The sequence below is a fragment of the Lepisosteus oculatus genome, chromosome 3 (genome assembly GCF_040954835.1).
Source record: "Lepisosteus oculatus isolate fLepOcu1 chromosome 3, fLepOcu1.hap2, whole genome shotgun sequence".
NCBI classification, from domain to species: domain Eukaryota; kingdom Metazoa; phylum Chordata; class Actinopteri; order Semionotiformes; family Lepisosteidae; genus Lepisosteus; species Lepisosteus oculatus.
In genome coordinates, this window is record NC_090698.1 from 26,016,849 (window position 1) to 26,037,841 (window position 20,993).

A 20,993-nucleotide genomic window follows, 5' to 3' on the forward strand; every position below is an offset into this window, starting at 1 on the left:
GCTAGTTTGAAGAAAGTCGGCAAATGAGAAACATTAACCTGCAATCCAAGTGTGCAGTCTATTTTATATCTTCCTCCTTGTAATAAAATATATTAGTAAATATTACCTGTTTGCACCTGTCCTCTGCCGCCTTTTTGTCCCCTTCGGCTTGTTCAGCCCTGTCAATAGCGTTTTCCTTATCCAGTTTCAGCATCTGCATTTTCTTCTTGATGGCATCCATGGTTGATTATTTTTAGGAGGTTTTCTCCAATATCAGGTGAAAAGCAAAGCAAAGGCAGAATCTATCAGGAGCGCACAAGCCGAGGAGCAAGGCAGAGTCCTGAAATGACAAACCTCTGAGTTCGTGTGGAGTGATAAAAAGGAGCCTTTCTTGATTTGGTAATAAGGAAGCCTGGAATTCCCTCTAAAGTAACCCAAGACTTTTTTGGAAAGATCAGCTGAGTCGCTCCTAAGCCAGAGTGACGTCGTGCTCCTGTGATTTGTGCTCGTCTGAAAACTGGTTTATACCTTACTGCAGGGATTTTGTCCATCTTTGGGAGGCTCCGATTTCTCTTAATGTTCATATCTCAATGGAATGAAAGTTTGTCCTAAATATATCACCGAAGTGAGAATGTTACAGTCACTTGATAATAGGTGGATCGTTTACATTTTTAAAAACATCTCCGTCATATTTGGACAAACTTTGACAAAAATAAATTAAAAACGTTATGAAGTATACACATTTCCTACCAATTTCCTACAGTAATACCTAGATTTTCCACCACCACTAGTGTCATATCTCCGGAGAGTTCCAACGATTTACAAGGTTTTCAATTTATTGCACCACAGTTAGCGTTGAATTTTACAAACGTTAAGCGTGGTCGAGAGTCCCGAATTATACCAAGGTATATAGAGCAAATTGCAGACTTGTCAAAAGACGAGTTTTAAAACCGAATTTTCTGACTAAATATCCTATAAATACTATAAAGAGACATCGATTTATGTGGTTGGTGACTGCCGCAGTCTTCGTACTGTTAAGAACAGAACGAAGTGATATAAACTTTAAATGTCACTAAGGTGGTTGATGTGGTGCCAAGTGCAATATACCTGTCAACACATCTCATTAGATACACACACTAATCATCAGTTGTCACTCTGGGTACCGCTGAGAGGGAAACTGCCAGGCGCAGTGCAAGACGAGATACTATAACACCGCAAGCGTAACATAGCGGCTTTAGAACGAATGTAGACAGAAGGGAACGAAAAGGCTTCGGACGGCAAGTCACAGTTTATTCAGTTCCCATCTCCGTCTTTTCAGTGCTGTTTCACACATCAATTAAAACTTCGGTCATTGAAGCGGGAAACACATGCACTCTTCAGATTTTGATCCTGTACGTCATAGATAAAACATAGTTTTATAAATGCATGGATGTTAATTTGTCATTTTGAACAGTACTACAATGCTCAAACTCTTAAAACCACTGAAAAAAGTCACTAAGTGTGTATGGGTTCCATTCCATTTGAAAAAAAAAACCCAAACAGATGCAGCTCCATTATTTTCATGTCTTAGGGAGATATCTAATTCAGATGAAATTCAACATTGAGGGCACAACACAGGCCTGTTGTTGATTTCCCCTGAATTTCAATAAACAAAAAAATGACAAAACGTGGTGAAAACCAACTTTATTGAACATCAATACTTTCAAATACACACACAAAACTGTCCTTATAAATGTTAAAAAAGTTGGTATCCATTGTTAATAAGGCATATGGAGTATCAAAATAAGAAGGTGATGTGAACAACAAAAAATTCAAAGCGGCATTAAGCCAGAGGCTTACATCTCTCATGTTAACAGCAGGCAACTAGTGATAAACCAAATCACTTTAATGATGGCTGTTAATACTTTGCAAGATTGTTGTATGCTTCGCAAACAGATCCTTGCCAGCTGTGGACTCTGAACGTAAGCAACCTGCAAAAAAAATATCTTTGTGAAAGCAGCGGCTTTACGTGATTTTGTTAAGTTAAACGTATAGGTAAGTGCACTTAAGGTTGGACAGAGTTAATAATTACATACACAGACATTTTTTTAAATGCACATGGAGGCACAGTTTGACATTGATATGTTGAATAAACAGAAAATCAGGCCATGAGAATACATAAAAACAATCAGCAATACAATGGCACATGGTATCCAACAGGTATTCAACAGGGTCAACTCTTTTTTTGGCACTCATTCATTGAACCATTGCATAATTATTCATAATTATTCACTGCAGCACTGTTCAATTTGGCCAATGTGAAACAACATAAGTACAAGGTGCACACTACATTTCTACACCACAGAGGCATGTTCCACTTAACATAGCACCTGGCAGAACTTGTAGTTGAAAACCAATACTGATTTGGAACATTAAAAAGTCTAATATGGCCTAACCTAATGTGGTTTCATCACGATTCAAGCAGAGCAATGGAAACATACATTTTAATAAAGGGTACACACAAAAAAGCCCAGTGTTGATACAAATATTATTTTTTAATTTTCTTATCATTCAGTACACAGACTGTAAAAGCAACGTTTTCAATGTTTATATATATTTAACTGGAAAATACATTCTCTCTTACAGGTCCAAAGTTGACAATGGCAAGTACGTCCAAATCCAGACACCTTCAAAAATGCCAACGGACAGTTAATCTATATATAAATTTCATAGACGATACCATTTTCAATACATTTTCTAAAATGATATGTATGCTTACCTTGCTTAAATACATACTTTTATTAATTGTTTCAATGCTGTATTTTAATAATTGCACTTCTTGCCCGAGTTACGCCAAGTTGCATTAAATATTACTTAGCTAAGGTTAACATTAAGTTCTGTCTGCTTTGGAACTCTCTATATAATGACTGCAACACTACGAATTATGGCATGTGTAATCAATTTTTTTGGGGGGGGGCATTTCAGTGTTTCCACAACTTGTCCAAACAAGGTGTCGCGCTGCTTTTTTGTTTTGGTCCAGCAGGTGGAGCCACAGATATTAATCATGCAACCCCACCTTTTGGCAAGAATGCACTTCAGAATTAAGCCACGGGGAAAATGGAACCTCAGTACAGCGAAATCTTCACAAGCAACCTACAAGTGAAAGAAACTAATGCCATAGAAAGAGCAGGTGAAAGCAAACAAGTTCCACTCATCTTAAAGAGCTTATTAAATCGGGCTAGCAAAGGAGCACTCATCTAAATGGAATTGCATACATTGTACATTATCAAAAGTGGCATTAACGCTTAACTTAAAAAAGGGTTGAAACCAACAAGAAGAAATAAAAATGATTTTCAAATAACTGTAAAAATAGAAATCTTTCATTTCATCTTTGACCTATTTGGATTCATCTGCCACCAAATCCCATTTCCCCCCCACAAAATCCAAATGTAACAGGGATTTTTTTAAACCTCTATTTAGATTACTTCTTGCTGGCCAGATGAAGTCCTGAATTTATCTGTTATCCCGAATCCCGTTTGTTAAAAAAACCTCGCTATATTCTGTATATTTCTGTAAATTAACAGATGGCCTTGCCCCTCATTGCTCCTGTCCATCCTCTCGCAGTTCGGAGGGCAAGAACTTGTACTGCTGCTGCCTGATCATGGCGAGCTTCTTTCGTGCCTCATCCAGCTCTCTCTCCTTCCTCAGCATCTCCTCCTGCGCTGCAATGATCTACAAACACAAAAGACAGGCACACTCCCTGAAGGCTGTTCCCCTAGGACATCTTGCCAGTGAAATAATGCCATCATTTTAAATGTTGTTTTTGGAAACAAAGCATGGGATTGTGAAAAAAGAGATAATGTGCATTCTATGCGATGCTTTAAGCCCTTGAAGATTTTGGAGGCAAAACAGAAAGTAAAAATGAAAAAAACAACAACAACAGGATCATGAAGACAAGCATTTCAAACCTTCACAGAACATTAGGGTAAACAGTATCAATAATACGGTATTCTGGTTTACAACTTGTAAAATTCACACAATACTAGTATCAAACTCTTCCTGAGATTTGGACCTACCTGAGCAATACCACCAACCATCTTGCTCTTTACAACAACGGCCTCGTCGTCATGGGAATCAAATGCTGCTTTCTGTGCAGCCTTCACCAGGTTGTCTGAGGCTCTCTTCACAGCATTGCCAGCAGCCTGATTGAGAAATCACATGGTGAAAACATGCATGGCTTAAATTAACATTAAATACAATCCAGAAATCTTGAAGAAGCCTAGAGATCAAGACCAAAGGGGCATTCCTTGTCATAAATTAATGTGGGCTGTGCTGGCAAAGGACAGAGTTGTATGGAATACAATGGTATGTGCTTTGATGGTTTATTGTATACATTTGATGATGTATTGCATGGAATACAATGGTACATGCCTTGGTAGATTCCAGAGGCATAATCAGAAGCACAGATTTCCCAGGGCAAAATACTCTGCAACATACCAATGTACATGTTCCAGTGCCATTCAAAATGCTAACAGCAATTAAAACCTATTCAATTGTCACGAGACCTAATAAGCCGTCTTCCTTTCTCTGCATTAAGTGACTTTTCTACTGCAGCAGCAACAGTGCTTAAGGTTAATACTTAAAACCAACTTTTTACCTTCAATTCATTACTCAGCACAGACTCCTGTTAGGGGAATGTAGTACTGGGCCAAGTCATCCAGTCAACCATAACAAACTTCCTTTGCACTTCTGCATTTCTTTAAATGGTAATGTTGGCTGTAGCAGAAAGCTGCTCAAGGAGATTCAAGTTAAAAAACACCAGCACAATTAATCTTGGTGACTCTGACAGAGTTTCAGTCCCTCGGTTCTTTTCACCATTTGTGGTTTTCCAGAGAGGAAAGCAATGCTCTTCAGAGGCAGAGCTAGACCAGTGAGGTACTGCTGCCAGTTACTGGGGCAGTTATCAGGGCAGGGTCAAGTACCAACACTTGCTTGACCCTGATATGCAAGAGTGCTGTATCACTTCCTACTGATTTTTGTTACATCTGAAAAAGTGGCAAATGTTCATTTTATTGTGTCATTTGATGTTTGAGAACAAAAACAAGATTGTACTGTACCTCTTGTATTTTGTAAATAATGAAGACCAAATGTACATTTTTCTTTTCAGAAAAGTCACATGATTTAACTGAGCAATGGATTTAAAAAAAACTTAAATGCTTACATGTTTTACTGTGATATAATGGGGTGTGTGCTGTAATATGGACATGATAAAATAGTTATGAAATAGAAGATATAAAAGCATATGAAATAAGAACAGTGAAAACATATTGGAAATGTAATTATTCTTATAGATCTATTTTACTTTCATTCAAATCTGATTTCTCATGTAAAAAAACACTTGTTAAAAATTGAATTTTGTCTTTGCAGCTACTGTATGCCTTTTTCTTTGGACTACTTGTGATGATTTTTTTCCATGGTCCTCAGTGACAGCTTATGCTTGGAATTAAGATGCACATTCCGATTCCATTAATATGTTTAAAAACATTGCCATGTGATGATTTCTGGCTGCACCAGCTAGACAATGCACACAGTAGACATATTAGGGCATGTGCAGTGTAATGCTTCTCTAAAAACAACCTACAAGGTATGATTTCTCTGAGCCTTAGTCAGGTACCTCATGTTTCACCACTGTGCAAATTATTGAACACACTGACAGAAAGATGTCCTCAAGCTAAACAGATCTGTTTAACCTTAATGTGTTTGCCTCTCTTATCCAACTGGTGCTAGCATTTAAGCTTATGATATAGTTGCCTGTTTAGGATTTGGCTGTGCTCTGCCTCAGAAACCTATATATGTGCAAATCTGCAGATTAAAGGGGGACAAAATATTTCAGCCATCAGATAAACTGCTTACATGGATAAAAATTAATAACATCTAATTAAAAATTGGCCTTGAATAATTTCATAATTTCACTGCTGTCCAAATTGCTGCTGGCCAATATAGTTCATGCAATTAATCTGTACCAGTCATCTGTAACCTAGTAATTAAAGTTCAGGTTTAGGACTTCAAGGCACAGCTAGTCCCAACTTTTAAAATCCAAGACCAGTGAAGAGATACTAATGCCAAATAAGCTCGTATTAAACTACAGCAGCTGCAGGCTCTTGTATGGTGGTAATACAGGCTCACACCTGATAGGCCAGGAGCATGGTCATGTGATGGTCTACCCAGCAGGATGGACACTGTATGACTGGGTTCTTCTTTGAGCTATACTTGTTGCATCTGTGAGCCATTAACCTTACTGTAAAGCAGGTGGAAAATGTAAATCCTCTGCAGTGTGTAACAGGAAGAATGATTGTGTAATGAAATCCTATACAAAAAATCCTAAGACAATAGAAAAAACTCACAAGGCTTATATCACAATGTGGCAAAGGAAAAATGTTGCTTGTAAAAGCAGTGCTCCAGAAAACCCATGGCCATATGGGAAAGGCATATGGTCTGTGTAACAGATCTTGATGAATTGACTTTTGGAACTGAAAACACTAAGGTCCAGTTTCCGAAGGTTATAAGTTTGAACGTAAATGAACTGGAGTGAACAATTTGAAACTATAACAGAAGATGACGAAATTTCAATGCAGTATATCTTCTGCTTGTCACAAACAAAAATTAATGGCTTTTGTCCATATCTGCAGATTCTTATCTCAAAGATCAGAATCATTGTAAGAAAATTGCTACAACGGATAAAAGGTCACCTGCTCTAAATATAGTGACTCGTTTAATCCTGACATGACAGCTGGGACACATAGGGAAAGCACGATGTAAGACTAGAAACTTGGACATATGTTTCCATTTCTTTGCACACCATTTATGGCTTCACACTCATTTTGGTTTATTGTGGATGATGATGCCAGCATAAAACAAAGAACAGCAAATTTTAAATTCCATATTTCTGGATGTTAAAAGCAGAAAGTATTCCATTCAGTTGACTGATCACTGACATCATTTCCCCTGCTTAAAAGTCGATGCTATCATTCAGTACAAATCTATCAGAAGCACGGGACTAGGTGGAATTACACAAAAGCTTAACAAATGGTGCGTCACGTGAGGGGCTTAGCTTCTTGGTCATAACTGTCTTGTTTGGTCTTCCTAATAACTTTTTTTTGTTATGTACTGTGATATAGTAAGAAAAATGTTTATCCTTGCCACAAGAATTAAAAATATAAATGTGTTACAAAGGTTAGAAGGAGACTTAATGTTGTAAGGTTATAAAAGGTTTTATGTACAAGCAATACTTTTAAAATATAGGGGGCCCTAATATCTATCTATTCCTGTTAGTGACCAGAAAGTGATAATGTACAGTGAAACAATGTACACAGATACATTTTTCCACATTGAAAACAATGGAAATATGTGGGGATAGCAGCCCTAAGAGCATAAACCTTACCTGCTTGATAAAAAGGAAGCTTTTTCCTTATGAATCAATGGATTAAAGTAGGGTTAGGGACCATAAGTTAAGCTAAGTGTTTGTTTCACTTGTAGCTATCTAAACACTGCACATTATTGTATATGTAGATGTAACATTTTTATTCTAACCTATCACTCACATTTATCTTGACTTAACACATCATTATTTTAAGTGACATTTTAAATAAACCTGTCTTAACCTAACACTTCTTTATATAGTGTTACCTTTGAGAAGTGGATAAATTGTGCTTGATTCTTAATGCTGCTGTGCTTTGTCTTACATTCAGCACATTCACTATTACCTGCAGTATACTTGGAACTTATGGATGCAAAGATAAATTCTTGCATAATTAAAGTCAATAAGGCAAATACAACAAATTCAGCTGCTAGGAATGTTTGTGTCGCATCCCTCATTCCTCTTTGACTTTAATGCGTGGAAACGTATAGTTGTTGGAGTCACTTTGAACAATACAGGGGTCCACTGTATATGAAATAGCCAACACAGAAGAAAACATGAAACCTGCTGCATGAAGACCTAATAAGTAACAATACTCATTTCATGAGAGAAAACCCATAAGGAAAGACTGAAACAAAACTTAATCCTCACCTGAAGTCTTTTCATGGTCTGAGAGTCCTGGTCAGCCTTGACTTTACACGCCACCAGCAGCTGGGCAGTTGATGCTGCCACTTGTTTGGCCGAGGAGATAAGTTTCTCCTCGCTGGCATGGCCCTGGACAGCAGAGTTAGCTGCTTCGCAGAGGTTGTTGGTAGCCGCGGCAACCATTCGGGCCTGGACAAAAATTTATCCAGTCAGTGTTTGATAGAAATTACAACTCTACTTAAATATAACACATTATAATAATTGCATTGATAAACAGTAAATGCCAGAATTTAGGAAAAGTTGTATACTTAAAGGGAAATAACTTTAGGGGCTGGGCCTAATAGATGTTTTGTAAATACAGATATCTTTTAGTTTATTATAATGTGACAGATAACAGAAGAATAAACATATATAGAACATCTGTGATGCTCTGTTGCTGTCAAGGAATAAGGTATGCAATGTTTTTCTTAATTATAACTTAGGCAAAACCATTAAAAAATACCTTAATGGCGAATTAAAAAAAAATCATGCCTCATTTTTCAGATGTTTCATTAAGTAGAGATCTTCCGTTTTGTACCATAAAGTTTTGTACCCATATTACTGTAAGAGTTATGCACACTGTAACAAAACCAAAGGGCACATAGTATGATCAGTGTCAGACATCCATTACAAAATACAGTGGGCATTCAGGATTGAGTTTCTGAGCTTCTGTATTACTGCAACCAGAGTTACAAGAGTATGACAACATTGTAGGTTTGGTTATTTAAGGAGTGTCAGGTTTAATCCTGTGCTTTAAAGGCTTTAGAGGTGGCTCTTCAAAACCCCTTTAAGCTCACTAAAAAAAGTAAGCATCAGTCATTCAACTGGCAGCATATAGGATTCTGGTACAACAAATGAAAACTCAAAAATAAAACAAACCAACAGCACAGTGTAGTTATTGCTGTCAGCATTATGAGAGACTCACAGCAGAAATGAGACCCTGAGACCACTGCCCATCATCCACTGCATTGGCTGGTATGGCGCCAACCTAAAAAAGAGATTTCAACAGTTCAAATCAAGCAGAAACAAGATAGCATAATTTTTCATTATCTACTCACCCAATTTCAAAATCACTGAATGTTTTGCAATTTGGTTTTCTGCCAATGGCCATGTTCCTCTTAAATGCCCACCCACAGAGCTACAATTTGACTTGTGGCAAGTTCGATAGCAATGGGAGAGTTAGCACCAACTGAAGGAGCTGCACATTTCCGGCTGACGTCATCTGGTGAGTCACAGAAGTCGTTGTCTGTAGGAAAGCCAAGACCGCTGTGGCCTAGTTATCCCCACACCTGCTCTGGCAGGTCTCGTCTAATTGCACACCATCGCTTGGAGAGTCCTGATCAGAGTTGGCTAGTAGCATGAGCCAGCTCACACATTAGACTCAGCCTCGGCTCCGAGTGAGTGCCTTTATGGGTTGATCCACTCAGGAGCCCCTGCCTCAGACGTCTCCACAGCTCATGAGCAGATACGAAAGTTGGGGTTTCTGGCCCATGGCGCCGGAGCTCACCTTGCCCTGTGCCACCAGCTCTCTCTGCGCAGCTGAGGCCGCTTTCACCAGTGCACTGGTCGCCGCAGCGATGGACTTGGCAGCTTCCAAGATCTGTTCCTCAAAGTTCAGGCTTTCATCCGCTTCCTGAAACACCAACAACAAAAAAAAATACATTTTAGAACATGCAGCTCTGTATCATTACTTACAATGCTTTGCAGAGATGTGGAGATGAATGGACAAAGTAATTGGCAAACAGCAGCAACTTGTGGTGCACAGCGCACTAACATGTATCCATTAATTTGCCCGCAGGACACCTGGCACACAGTGAGCACCTGAGAAGGGACTGAGTTGTGCTGTGGCAATGTGGCTGATGGGAACAGGTCTTACCTTAGGTTTGGCTCTGGGCTTAAGCTGCTCCAGCTTCTTGGCTGCAGCCTCAATTGCAGCTGCTGCTCCAAGCAACTCATTCTCAGCAATGACAGTGGGGTCCTCTGGATCAACCCATTCTGTTCCTGCAGGCCACAGACACAAGCCTCAGCTGTGAAGATCTGATTTAGCATCCCTAAACCGCTAGGCTAATTTTCCAGTAGAAGAATACATACATAGAACAATTTCTATAAGTAATGTGACACAGAATCACTACACACACAAGAATGCTTTACAAGAGTAGAAAAATTATCAAAAACACCAGCTTCTGACAATCCTTCTACTTGGGTGATTCGACTGAAAAGACTTCATCAATCAGCATATGGTAAAACCTGAAATATAGTAATTGATGTTTAACTACCAATCGATTCATGACTGAAACAATTCCATGTAAGCCACATGCTTTACAATCTAAGACTTCAGGTGCAAGAGTATAAAATATCACATAAAATGGAATAAAAGTAAATAAAAATAATACCGGCAAGTCTACCATGAAACACTTTAGATATAAATGGTTAAAAGAATATGATGTGATGATGCTCCCAGAAGACAGGGGGTTGGCTGGTTTACCTTTCATGGCTTCTGCTGCCTGAATGAGCTCTGTGACTGACCCAGCCACACGCTTGGAGTACCCTGCCAGCTGCTGCTTGAGGTCATGAGAGGGCTTCTGGATGATCTGAGGGAGAAGAGTACCAAGAACCTTCACCCTGCTGGAAAAACAGCTTCCTAGACATAATATCGTGTACATTGAGAAGTGCCTGCACCCCTTAAAATTTCAACCTCAATTTCAGTTTAGAAAAACAAACCATCAAAATAAGTGGCTGAAAATTTATGTTACTTCAAAAAATGTTAAAAGTTGCCACACAGCGAAAGAACTAAACACAGCATTTAAATCAATACAAAAATAACAATGAAGGCCTTAATGAGGTGGAAAACTGCTCCCTAAATGTGCATATAGTGTCCTTAGTTTGTCCTCTGGGTTTATCTGAGGGTTGACCAGATAAACAGGTGCAAAGGATCAGCTGTGCATTTCGAGTGTCCAGCCCTGTTATGTTAACACATGTCAATTTCAAGTTCATTCAAATTCCCTACTAAGAAAAGACGCATGCACATGATACAAAATGGAATCCCAAGAATGACTCTAGTTGGGCCAAAAAAAAACCTTCCCCTGAAGAACAAGATCTGTTGGAAGACTTCTCCTTCCAATATAGAAAATACTCGAAAGTGACATATCAGCCTTGAAGATGTAAATAAATATCATCCAAATTCAATAACAACATGCTTTTTGTAGTTCAGAGAAAACCAAAGCGTGGTTCAATCAAAAGCAGTGTTAATTGAGTTGCTAAGCCTTGGACTGCCATTACAAAAACACATTGTGAGGACACACAGACACCCACTGACTGTGGTGAGGGAAAAAGAATTAGACAAAGCTGTGTAAGGCATGATGGTACCTTTTAAAGTGCAATGCATTTTAACGCGGACGGTTTAGACTGCTTCCTTTTTAAAATTAACATTCGCTTCTAAACATCTCCATCGCATAACCTCCAAAGCAAAATTTTAGCTTTAATTACTTCATCACTACACACTACCTTCTGTAATGGCACAATGGTATTTTTAATTCTAACTGCATTAGCACAGAAAAAAAACTGGCTACCAATTTGCCCATCTATCGTGTCAATCCTGTTTTACTGTTAGCTTTACAGAATTTTTAAATTCGATTTTGGATGCTAAATGATAATTAAATATGTGTTAACTAATCATTATTTGCATGTCATCAATGAAGGCTAAATTAGTATGAAAAGCCTAGAAATATTATTTATGAATTCAGAACAACCTTATGATTTAATCTTTCTATCTACAGGAAGAGCCAAAAGAACATCGGAATCCCTTGTTACAAGTGAATTATGCCTGGACAATAAAATAAATAAAACATTTCCCCCATTTTAAGAAACCTTCTAAATGTGAATTGCTTACTCAGTGCCGAGTTATGCACATAGTGATGGCTTGTGCTGTCTGTGCATCTGAATTAGATGGAAATGTCTGGTGCATCACACAGATACAAAGCATTTCAACGACAAAAATATGAAGAGTAATACATGTTTTTTTTGTAACTCCAGTCTGTCAAAAGCTCTTCATCCAGGTCTAAGTCAGGAGTGTTTTTATCAAATCAAGCTAGGAAAAAAAGGGGGTGAACAATTGGTGTTTCTCTGATAAGCTCCTTTAAAAAGCACATGAATCGTGAAAGACAACTTTTATCTCATTTGTTACTTGACATCTCCAAAATTACAGTACATGGTTTCTGAATTAAGATTTTCTAAATGGAAAAAAGCAGCATGAGAATTTACAGGTATAAAGGGTACTCTAAACATCCAGGTTTGTAAGCTTTCATGCATGACTAAAATTGGAAGGCAGTTCTAATTTAAAGCACTTACTAGAAAAAGCTGAAGACCTACATCTAGAAAGATGCAATGAAGGAAACTTGGCTATTATACAACAGTACTACAGCCCAGGAGATACGCAGAACAGGTGTGGGGGTAAACACTGCAAGTACACGCGTTAGTGCAGTTCACTCAGATAGACAGCATAGCTGTTCTTCCTACTCACCGGCTATCACATCGAAAGTGAGATGATTATAAGAAAACAAAAAATACACCACAAAAAAATCAGTACGAAAATGGTGAAAATGATAACAACCATGCATATTATAACACTTAAGGAATACAGGAGAGAAACTGACATTTGACTAAATGAAATACACAGATTGGAGTGAAGATGTGTGATGAGAGCCATATTACAACATTGTGTGAATTAACTCTGGCACACCTCACATACACTGACTACATTTAAAGGAATATTGAAACACAAAAAGAACTCAAGTGTTTATAATCACCTTACATCTCATTTTAGTCTTACAAATGCAAAAAAAGAATATGAATAACAGAAATTAACTGGAAGCACAGATCATTGTGAGAACAAACGTAAAGCAAGGTCCTATGAAAGCAAAGTGAAAGAAGGAAACCAATGAGAATAAAATTGTTTTTTTCAAAAAGCTGAAATTCATTATTAGGCCATTTTTCTTCAAAAACTATTTATTTTGCTCACACATTTGCAAAGATTGTCTGCAATTATAAATAGTTTTGTAGTTCTAAGTCATTTGCAAGCAAATTAATACTACACATTCAATTAACATGTACAGGAGATCAATTGATCTTGCTTGGTTGGTTACAAGTAGTTTACTTCAGAATACCACTCAGTTGTAAATGTTTAATACTTTTTCAAGTCTCTCTTTACACTGATATAGGTTTATATGCATGGTTTCCCAAATCTGAATAACTACTGGACAAACAAAGTCATAATGAGTATTGCATGGGATTAACCCTAGCATTCCCCAAAACCACTTTGATAAGATTTACACTACTGTTACTAAGAAGCTGGTGCCGCCAGGAAAAGAAAAGGAGAAAGGGATTAATTAGTACACCTGTTTCTAAAAGTACTCAACACATTTTAATTTAAGAGAAAGGCTTTTCCCTGGCACCAGATAACCATTTTTAATGCATTTAAATTATTCTGGATTTTGTTCATTTGTTTCTTTTCTAAAAACATTGATTGCTAAAACCCACTCCTAGACTTAGCAATTATTACAAATATTTACATTACATTCATGTACCTCCTAATGCCTCTAAATGAGAAGTATACATCTTATTCCTATTTTTTAGGTAATACAGAAAGAAATGTTTTTAAAATTAACACAGGCCTTCTTTTTATATTAAGTACTGTAGATGAAACCTACTTTATTTGACTATATAGCAGATACTTTTTAGCTTGCAAACATATTATAAAGATGTCTGTCATACTAAAAGTTTTATGAACCTCTAAAAATGATCTCACCGATTGCTTGCAGCCAAATCATAATAAACTTTATTTCAGTCCTATAACCCGAAACTAATGCAATGTGAACTGTGCAGTCAGAAAAGTCAATCAAAACTTTCAATGTTTACAATTAAGTCAATTACTTCTGCCGTCTTTGACACTCAAGGAATCTACAAAATACTACTGGTCTTGAGAAATTAGTGAGCAATTTTTCAAGAATACAAAACTATAGTTTTACTATGAATACAGCAATACCTTTAAAAAATAAAAAACAAACAAAAACAATTTTTTATGTCAATGTCAGGAAGGGGAAATGTTGATATTGTACATTTTAGAGTATTCTGTAAGCCATCTCTTCTGGTATGCAATGGACTTGAGTGCTGCACTGAAATGTAAAACGAAACCCCTGTGTGACCGAACACTAATCCTGAACACACTATTAGAGAGGGCATCAAGCTGTCAGAAGAGGACTCACCACCAGAACATGCTCCAGCAGGCCCAGGTATCCAGTTGCACACTCTTTGCCATATCGGAGAGCTCTTGTCTGCACATCTTTACTTACTTCAGGGTGATATGCCGCTTGCTGCATTAAAATAATATAAGAGGATAGTAAATAATTTTTCAGCTCTATTTATCTACATAAATTATATGCAGACAATATCTAGTAAGTTGGATCCCATTGCTATGACCAACTCCTAGTGCAAGGTCACAGTTTTTCTAAAATCACTTCAAAAATGGTCAAAGCACAATTTCTAGTTCTGAACCAATTCTTATAAACAAAAAGCGTTTTTTTATGAACTTCACAGAAAAATTCTACCTTACGTCATACACAATTTTATTAAAAACACTTTTACCATTTTGTTTATAGTATTGTAGATATTGGTAGAAAAATTGTTTACTGATGTAGATCTGACAAGAAAAGCTTTGGCTTTAACAGTTCTAAACAAATCATCATAATAACTAAAATAAGTAACAATGAGGACACATCTACAGGTACTTTTAATTTTACTTGAGATGATTTGTCAAAAAATAGCCACTCATGCTGTTGCTCAGTTGTGAGCAAATAAGAGGCAGATGAGGCTGATTATGTATTTAGTAATGTCAAAAGCTCTCAATTTATTTTCATTATGAAGCTGGGAAAATGCAGTTTCCAAAAGATTATATATACAAGAGATGAATATATGAGCACAAAACTGTATCAGATGGAACCTTGCCTGAGTTAAACTTTTTGGTTTTTACTGAACCCGCCAAAAGACATCTTCACTGGTGCGGTGAAATAAATCTAAATGATTCTACAACCTTTCGAATGAAGGAAGAACTACATGCTTAACTGGGGGGTGTAAAACAAAACTGCCTGACCCAACTTCTTCCAGCTCACCATGTCTAAAACTGGCAAAGACACAGGGTAGCCAAGACCTGAGTCCTTGCACACTTTTTCCCAAGGCTCCTGTGTGAAAATGGATATGGACCGCCTGGTTTTTATGGGTTACTGGGAATTTACCCTATCGTACTCGGTGATCAGTTTGTTTCAGTCATCAACTTGATACTTTCATGCTCTTTTTCCAAATGTGTTTGTGTACACTGACACCTGACATATCAAAAAGCAGACACCAAAACTCCTTCATTGAGAATCTGTGCATCCTCAGAAAGCATGCCATCAATTCACTACATACTGGAAGTAAACAATGATAAAAAGGACATGTAGCTAATTCAAATACAAATAGAGATATTAAAGTCAAATTACTTAACTTAGTTCAAAAGTTTTCAGGTATTTAACAAACATGATTAATAGAGTGAAAACATAATGGGTTTAGATTTTTTCCTCACCTTACAAGAGTGCAACATATCAGCTATGGCCCTACGGCTCAAGTTAGCCGTAGCAATGATGTCTTCTTGACGACACGAGTTCCCAGCAGCCACTGCTTTCGCGGTTGCCATAGTGATGCCTTTTGTCATGCGGATGAATTCCTCTGGTGTTGCTGTCTTGGGAGGAGGTTCTGGGCTTTTGAATACCTTCAAGCCAAAAAACAGAAGAAAGGAGATCTCAGAACAATCAGATTTGTTCTGAATATACAGTGCTATCGTTGTGACAGTATTTAGCATTACCAATGATTTCCAAAGTTCTGCATGACTGGTTAAAAACGTATTTATTTATAAATGTTATCATAATTTCAGACCACAAAGTACAAGTTAATTAAACGTAAGTATGCACATATGCTGTAGACTGAAATCAATTCCTTATTGCAATGAAAATAAAAGTAGTAACAGCCTGAAACATCTTGAAAAGTCACTTGAGGCAGAACAGGAATACTAGCCTGTAAGAAAGTTTCCATATAAGGATATGCTGAGGAAATACCAATGGTCAAGTACCAAAGCAATGCAATACTCACTGCCAGCTCCTGTTTAATGTGCTCAATGGTGGCCTCTAGGGCTCTGGTTCCTTTAGTAGCTTCATCTTCCACAGCCTTGACCGTCTTCAGGAGTGATGTCACATTGGTCACCATCACCTGGAAGGACAGGTATGCTTACTGAGCAACACTGCAGCTGTTAGGACACCCGGGACGTGTAGCACACTCGATACAGAATAAAATACTCTGTGAAAATCATTCTCATGTTGTTTGGCACTATTTACAGATGAAACACAAAATAATGTCATACAAGGACAGGAAAGAGAAAGGTTCCAAATACTACTAAATAAAGAACAGTATCACAATTTTTATATATTACTCTTGAATGCATTGCTCATGGTTTGTTTTTTGGAAAATATTAATATACTACAGGTTTCTGATGTAAAGGAACAGTATTAGAGTAATTCTTGTTTAAGTGACAGAATGTAGTTTTTAGATGAATGCAAGAAACCTGTTCATACAAGAGAGTAGAATGAACATAAAATAAAACTATTTAGAATGGGTGGGCTGAGGAGAAGTGAACATTAGCTGTGCACCTTGGCAGAATTCTTGAGCTGAAGCATGGCTGGGTCATCGTGTGGCTTCCCTGCTGCTGCCTTGGTGGCACTAATCAGGTCACCAAGAGCCTTTGCCACATCTTTCACTGCGTTGATCAGGACCACCTATTAGGAATAAAAAGTATGTAGTAATGATGTGCAGTGCAACTGCATTGCCACCTTGTGGGTAAAATAAGACATTACAGCACTAAACTGCAGTAAGGTTCTCAACGAAGGCTATATTGTAATCTCACTGCTTTAGGCAAATTCACAAAACCAGAAAAAGGGTAAACGCAAATATATTTTGTTTAAAGTAAAAAGGGGGCCTGTCAAGATAATGATAAATGGGTTCATTCACCCTGATATGGCCACAAAACAGTGTGCACTTCCATAAAAAAGGAAACTTCCAGTAACTACAAAAAAGAGGATTTCAAGGCAGAAAAGGAATTCGGATGAAATGTAATGGTTTTTAGTCTCACGGATGTCTGGGAATGTTCTGAAATCAACTGAAAAAGTATGCTATTGTTAAACTGATACACTACTGGGAAAATGTATGGTTGTAAAAGGGGATCCAATTTAAAAAACCCTCCATTGAGCAAATCAATTTTTTTTCTTTGCAGTACTATAATATAACAGTTAAGAAAAGTCCAATTAAATGTATTCAATGATGAATGGAATACATTTTTGTGATAGCCAAAAGGAGTCAAAAACATTTCTAAACCCATATTTTATCTATCCAAGTTGATTAAATCTTTATGCTGCTCAGGCATAACAAATATCAGAAAAACACAAGGAAGGTGCTTGCTGATGTCTCCCTTAACCAGTCATTATCAATTAAGTCTGCCTTTGAACAGCAAGTCACAGTGTTCAAACAAACACATCCTATCTGCAGACAGATGTGCCTTTATATTGTCATATTCAAAGCACACCAACAGTCCCACTGCAGTTGATCTTAACTTCTCAAACAAAAACGTTTTGAAAAAGAAAAGTTGTTAAGCATGAAACGGGCAGAAGCCAGCCACAAAACGCCAGGCAGTTCCAGATAGATTATTACACTCGAACAGGCAGCCAAAGGATGCAGACCTGGGCCCTGTGAGCTCTTGCGACTCTGACAAGTTAGTTTTCTGCATGGTAGTAAAAAGCTCTTCGCTTATAAACAGCGCATAAAGATGTGAAGTTTATTAGTTTTAAAACGTGAATCAAACACCTGCCCAAACATCAGAATGAACAAAGACCTCATTAATACCACCCATATTTCTTGTATGGATGTTTTTTTGAGTTCCAGAGTTCTGTCCCTTCGGCTTTGTCGAGATGTTGTTTTCTAACCTTGGCCCCCCAAAGGATTTTGCGCAGTAAAAATAGATTTTTTGTTTCCGCAGTGACTAAGAATATTTGGTTAATTGACGGTTTTGAGACCACAATTGGATAGTGTAGCGTAGTTTTGATGACTATGATAATTCCTTACCTTTCCGTAGCAACAAAAACCTGGCCAGGAGCGACTCACTTTCATTCCTAAATATATTCTTTCTTCATCAGAAAATGTAAATCTAAATTGTATTAGTGTGTGTACCCTCTGGTGGACAGGTATCCCGCCCAGGGTGTATTCTTAGTACCCTCTGCTTCTGGGGTAGGCCCCAGCTGCTGTGACCCTCGCCAGGTAAAAGGAACCTTCTGATAATGGATGGATGTGTTTTTGCTTACAGACAATATGGAGGTGTTACTCTGGGGCACTGTATAAGAATTGATTTCAGGTCATAAATAACTACAAGGATGAACAAAATATGCATGAAAAATAAAGCTCAAGAATATATTATAAATACAAATGCAATATAAAATAATATGCATGTTGGGGATTGAATAAAGGCTGCTTTACTTAAGGCCATTTTTATAGACCACTAGCCACTCAAGGAAAAAAGATTTTGACACCTGACTTGCCTATTTGGGACTTCTCTTAATACTTAATTTCTAGATGTATTAACTTGCTTGCATTTAGTACACATATTAAAACAAATAAATTATGATTTTAAGTAAAACAAGGGAAGCATACAGTAGCAATTCAAAGCATTATTAATCTCCTGAAAATAAAGATCCAGACTGAAACAAAACAAATTGTAAACGGTCTAACTCACGGCTGCTGGGTTATTTGATTAGCGCTGTACTCATTACTCATTTAAAGAGTGATACACAATTAACAAGACTTTTGTGACAGGGATTTCACATTGGCAGGTGCTATCAAACCTGTTGTATGGGTGTAGTAAATATGAAAACAAGCCAAGGTAAATGGTTAAACTAGAGCAAGGCATCAAAGCGTCTTGTGATTTTAAGGAAAACAATAAAATGATTTTGAGATTTCAATGAAGTGGAGCTTACACTTTCCTCCCTACAATATTAAAACTATTTTTCATTTAAAGGGCAATCTTTGCTCAAATGAAAAAGAAAAAAAAACAAGGAAACTTCCTTGAATTCCTCCTTTTTCTACAATCCATAAACCCATAAACAGGGCTTTATTTCTGTCATGTTCACATCTTCTGTTGCACCTAACATTGGAGACAGTGTGGCAATGTTAGATCAATCAAGTGGCACAGGCAAAGCTAGACAATGTCTCCCACTGTTGGGGGAATGAGGGAAGTGTTAGGAATATAAGAGCTTAGATCATATCGTCCACATCTTGTTCACACTCACACACAATTTACTGATGAGGTAAAGGGCAAAGTGTTCATTTTAGCGTCCCGAAAGTCTTTTTTCATCCCAATGTTTTTTTTTTTATTTTACAGAAAATATCAAACCCAAACCAAAGACACACAGATGTTTTCAAATTTCCTAAAAACAAGGAAACAGATGGTTCAACCTCTCCACACACAAAAGGGTACCCACATCCTGACCGAAAGGAACCCCTGCAGCAGAATACAGTTCCTTTTTGACATATATAATAAAGAAAAACAGCGTGAGATTAAACAGAAAAGCAGGAGAAAAAAAACATCTATAAACAGGAAACATTTCACTCATAGGGAAACTGAGGATCCTAATGGTGAGAAGAAATCTAGAGTGAGGAGTGTGAGTAATAGAATGAGTTTGTGTGGGTATAGGGCCAGAGATAACTCTAGTATTGCTGAAGGAAACACTTTACACTGATACACTGTAACTCCCTATACTGATTTTAACATTTTCAAAAGTTCCTTATAATTATATCCTTGTTTATTGTCCAATTATTTCTGAAAATAGCTGGAATTGCAAAAACAGCACTAAGCAACAAGGAAGGATTTTTGTCAATTCTGTTGTGTAACTGCACAAGACTGTAAAGGCAAGGCAGTAATAAATGCCCTAATTTTTCAATTTTCTATCAATTACCACAGTACTATTTTACTTCAAAACATGAATTTGTCTTTATTTCCTGAACTTTCTTATTTTCAAACATTATTTATTGTCATTATTACAATATATTGATTTACAAAGTCGAAAAATGAATGTTAATTTAAAGAAAAACTAGCATGGGCATAAAAATTTATGAAAATCTAAATTTAAATAAAATGCTATAGGAAAAAGATTTGCCTATTTTGCTAGTATAAATACCTTTGTAACTTTAAATTATTTAGATTATTAGGGCTTTGTTATCTTATAATAGTTTCGCCCCAGACAATTTGACGAATGTCTTGCTGCTGTAGTAATTTTATAGCGAGTACTCCTATGTATTGCAAATGCAGAACTGTTGCACTGAAAAAGAAATGCACTTCTAAAACTAGGAAAGTCTATACTAACACTAAAACAAACATTTCCGGTTGTTGCAATTCTCTTTAAGATAATACTGACTTAAATAGTCACAAGTACTGAGCATTCAGTTTGCGACTTTGCCTGCTCCCTCTGAAGCACGCCACCACAACTGGATGTTCACAGACGGACACGCAGAATGAAGGAAGCAGTTCGGCGGGGTCTTTACCTGCGTCTCGGGGTCCTCGGCACCCAGGCTAGCAGCTCCCAGCTTGACCACGTCAGCCAGCTTGGTGATGGTGGTGACAGAGGACTGCGCCGCCTGGGCCAGCCTCTCCTGGCTTGCCCCTGCCCCTGACACCAGCAGTTTTGTGTCCTCCACCAGCGCCTTGGCAGTCTTCAGGATGCTCTCCCTGAAAGCGAGCAATGACATGCTTTGTTTTTCTGCCAAAATCTGTCACTGGGTGATAGAGTCACTTCTAGCACTGTAGATGTTTTAC

The 20,993-nt window shown here is 37.5% G+C and overlaps 2 protein-coding genes across 9 annotated transcripts in view; both read right to left on the reverse strand.

Annotated features, from left to right (window-relative positions):
• Positions 1 to 463, reverse strand: part of tpm2 (tropomyosin 2 (beta)) — a 58,615-nt gene extending 58,152 nt beyond the window's left edge. Inside the window, exon 1 of one of the 6 annotated variants that reach the window (XM_006627043.3) lies at positions 107 to 461. In XM_006627043.3, coding sequence (XP_006627106.1) covers positions 107 to 220 — 114 coding nt within the window. In that variant the 5' untranslated portion in view covers positions 221 to 461. Of the gene's footprint in view, positions 1 to 106 lie in introns of all 6 variants that reach the window. The other 5 variants (XM_006627042.3, XM_069187057.1, XM_015337493.2 and 2 more) reach the window with 5 other exon arrangements.
• Positions 464 to 1,647: 1,184 nt separating this feature from the next.
• The window catches only part of tln1 (talin 1), a 131,433-nt gene continuing 112,087 nt past the window's right edge, over positions 1,648 to 20,993 (reverse strand). For all 3 annotated transcript variants that reach the window (XM_006627040.3, XM_015337597.2, XM_069187059.1), the window contains 12 exons: positions 20,723 to 20,906; positions 16,789 to 16,914; positions 16,235 to 16,351; positions 15,672 to 15,857; positions 14,320 to 14,427; positions 10,545 to 10,650; positions 9,936 to 10,060; positions 9,567 to 9,692; positions 8,985 to 9,047; positions 8,027 to 8,209; positions 4,035 to 4,160; positions 1,648 to 3,690 (listed from right to left, as the gene is read on the reverse strand). In XM_006627040.3, the coding sequence (XP_006627103.1) occupies positions 3,556 to 3,690; positions 4,035 to 4,160; positions 8,027 to 8,209; positions 8,985 to 9,047; positions 9,567 to 9,692; positions 9,936 to 10,060; positions 10,545 to 10,650; positions 14,320 to 14,427; positions 15,672 to 15,857; positions 16,235 to 16,351; positions 16,789 to 16,914; positions 20,723 to 20,906 (1,585 nt within the window). In that variant the 3' untranslated portion in view covers positions 1,648 to 3,555. The remainder of the gene's footprint in view (positions 3,691 to 4,034; positions 4,161 to 8,026; positions 8,210 to 8,984; positions 9,048 to 9,566; positions 9,693 to 9,935; positions 10,061 to 10,544; positions 10,651 to 14,319; positions 14,428 to 15,671; positions 15,858 to 16,234; positions 16,352 to 16,788; positions 16,915 to 20,722; positions 20,907 to 20,993) is intronic.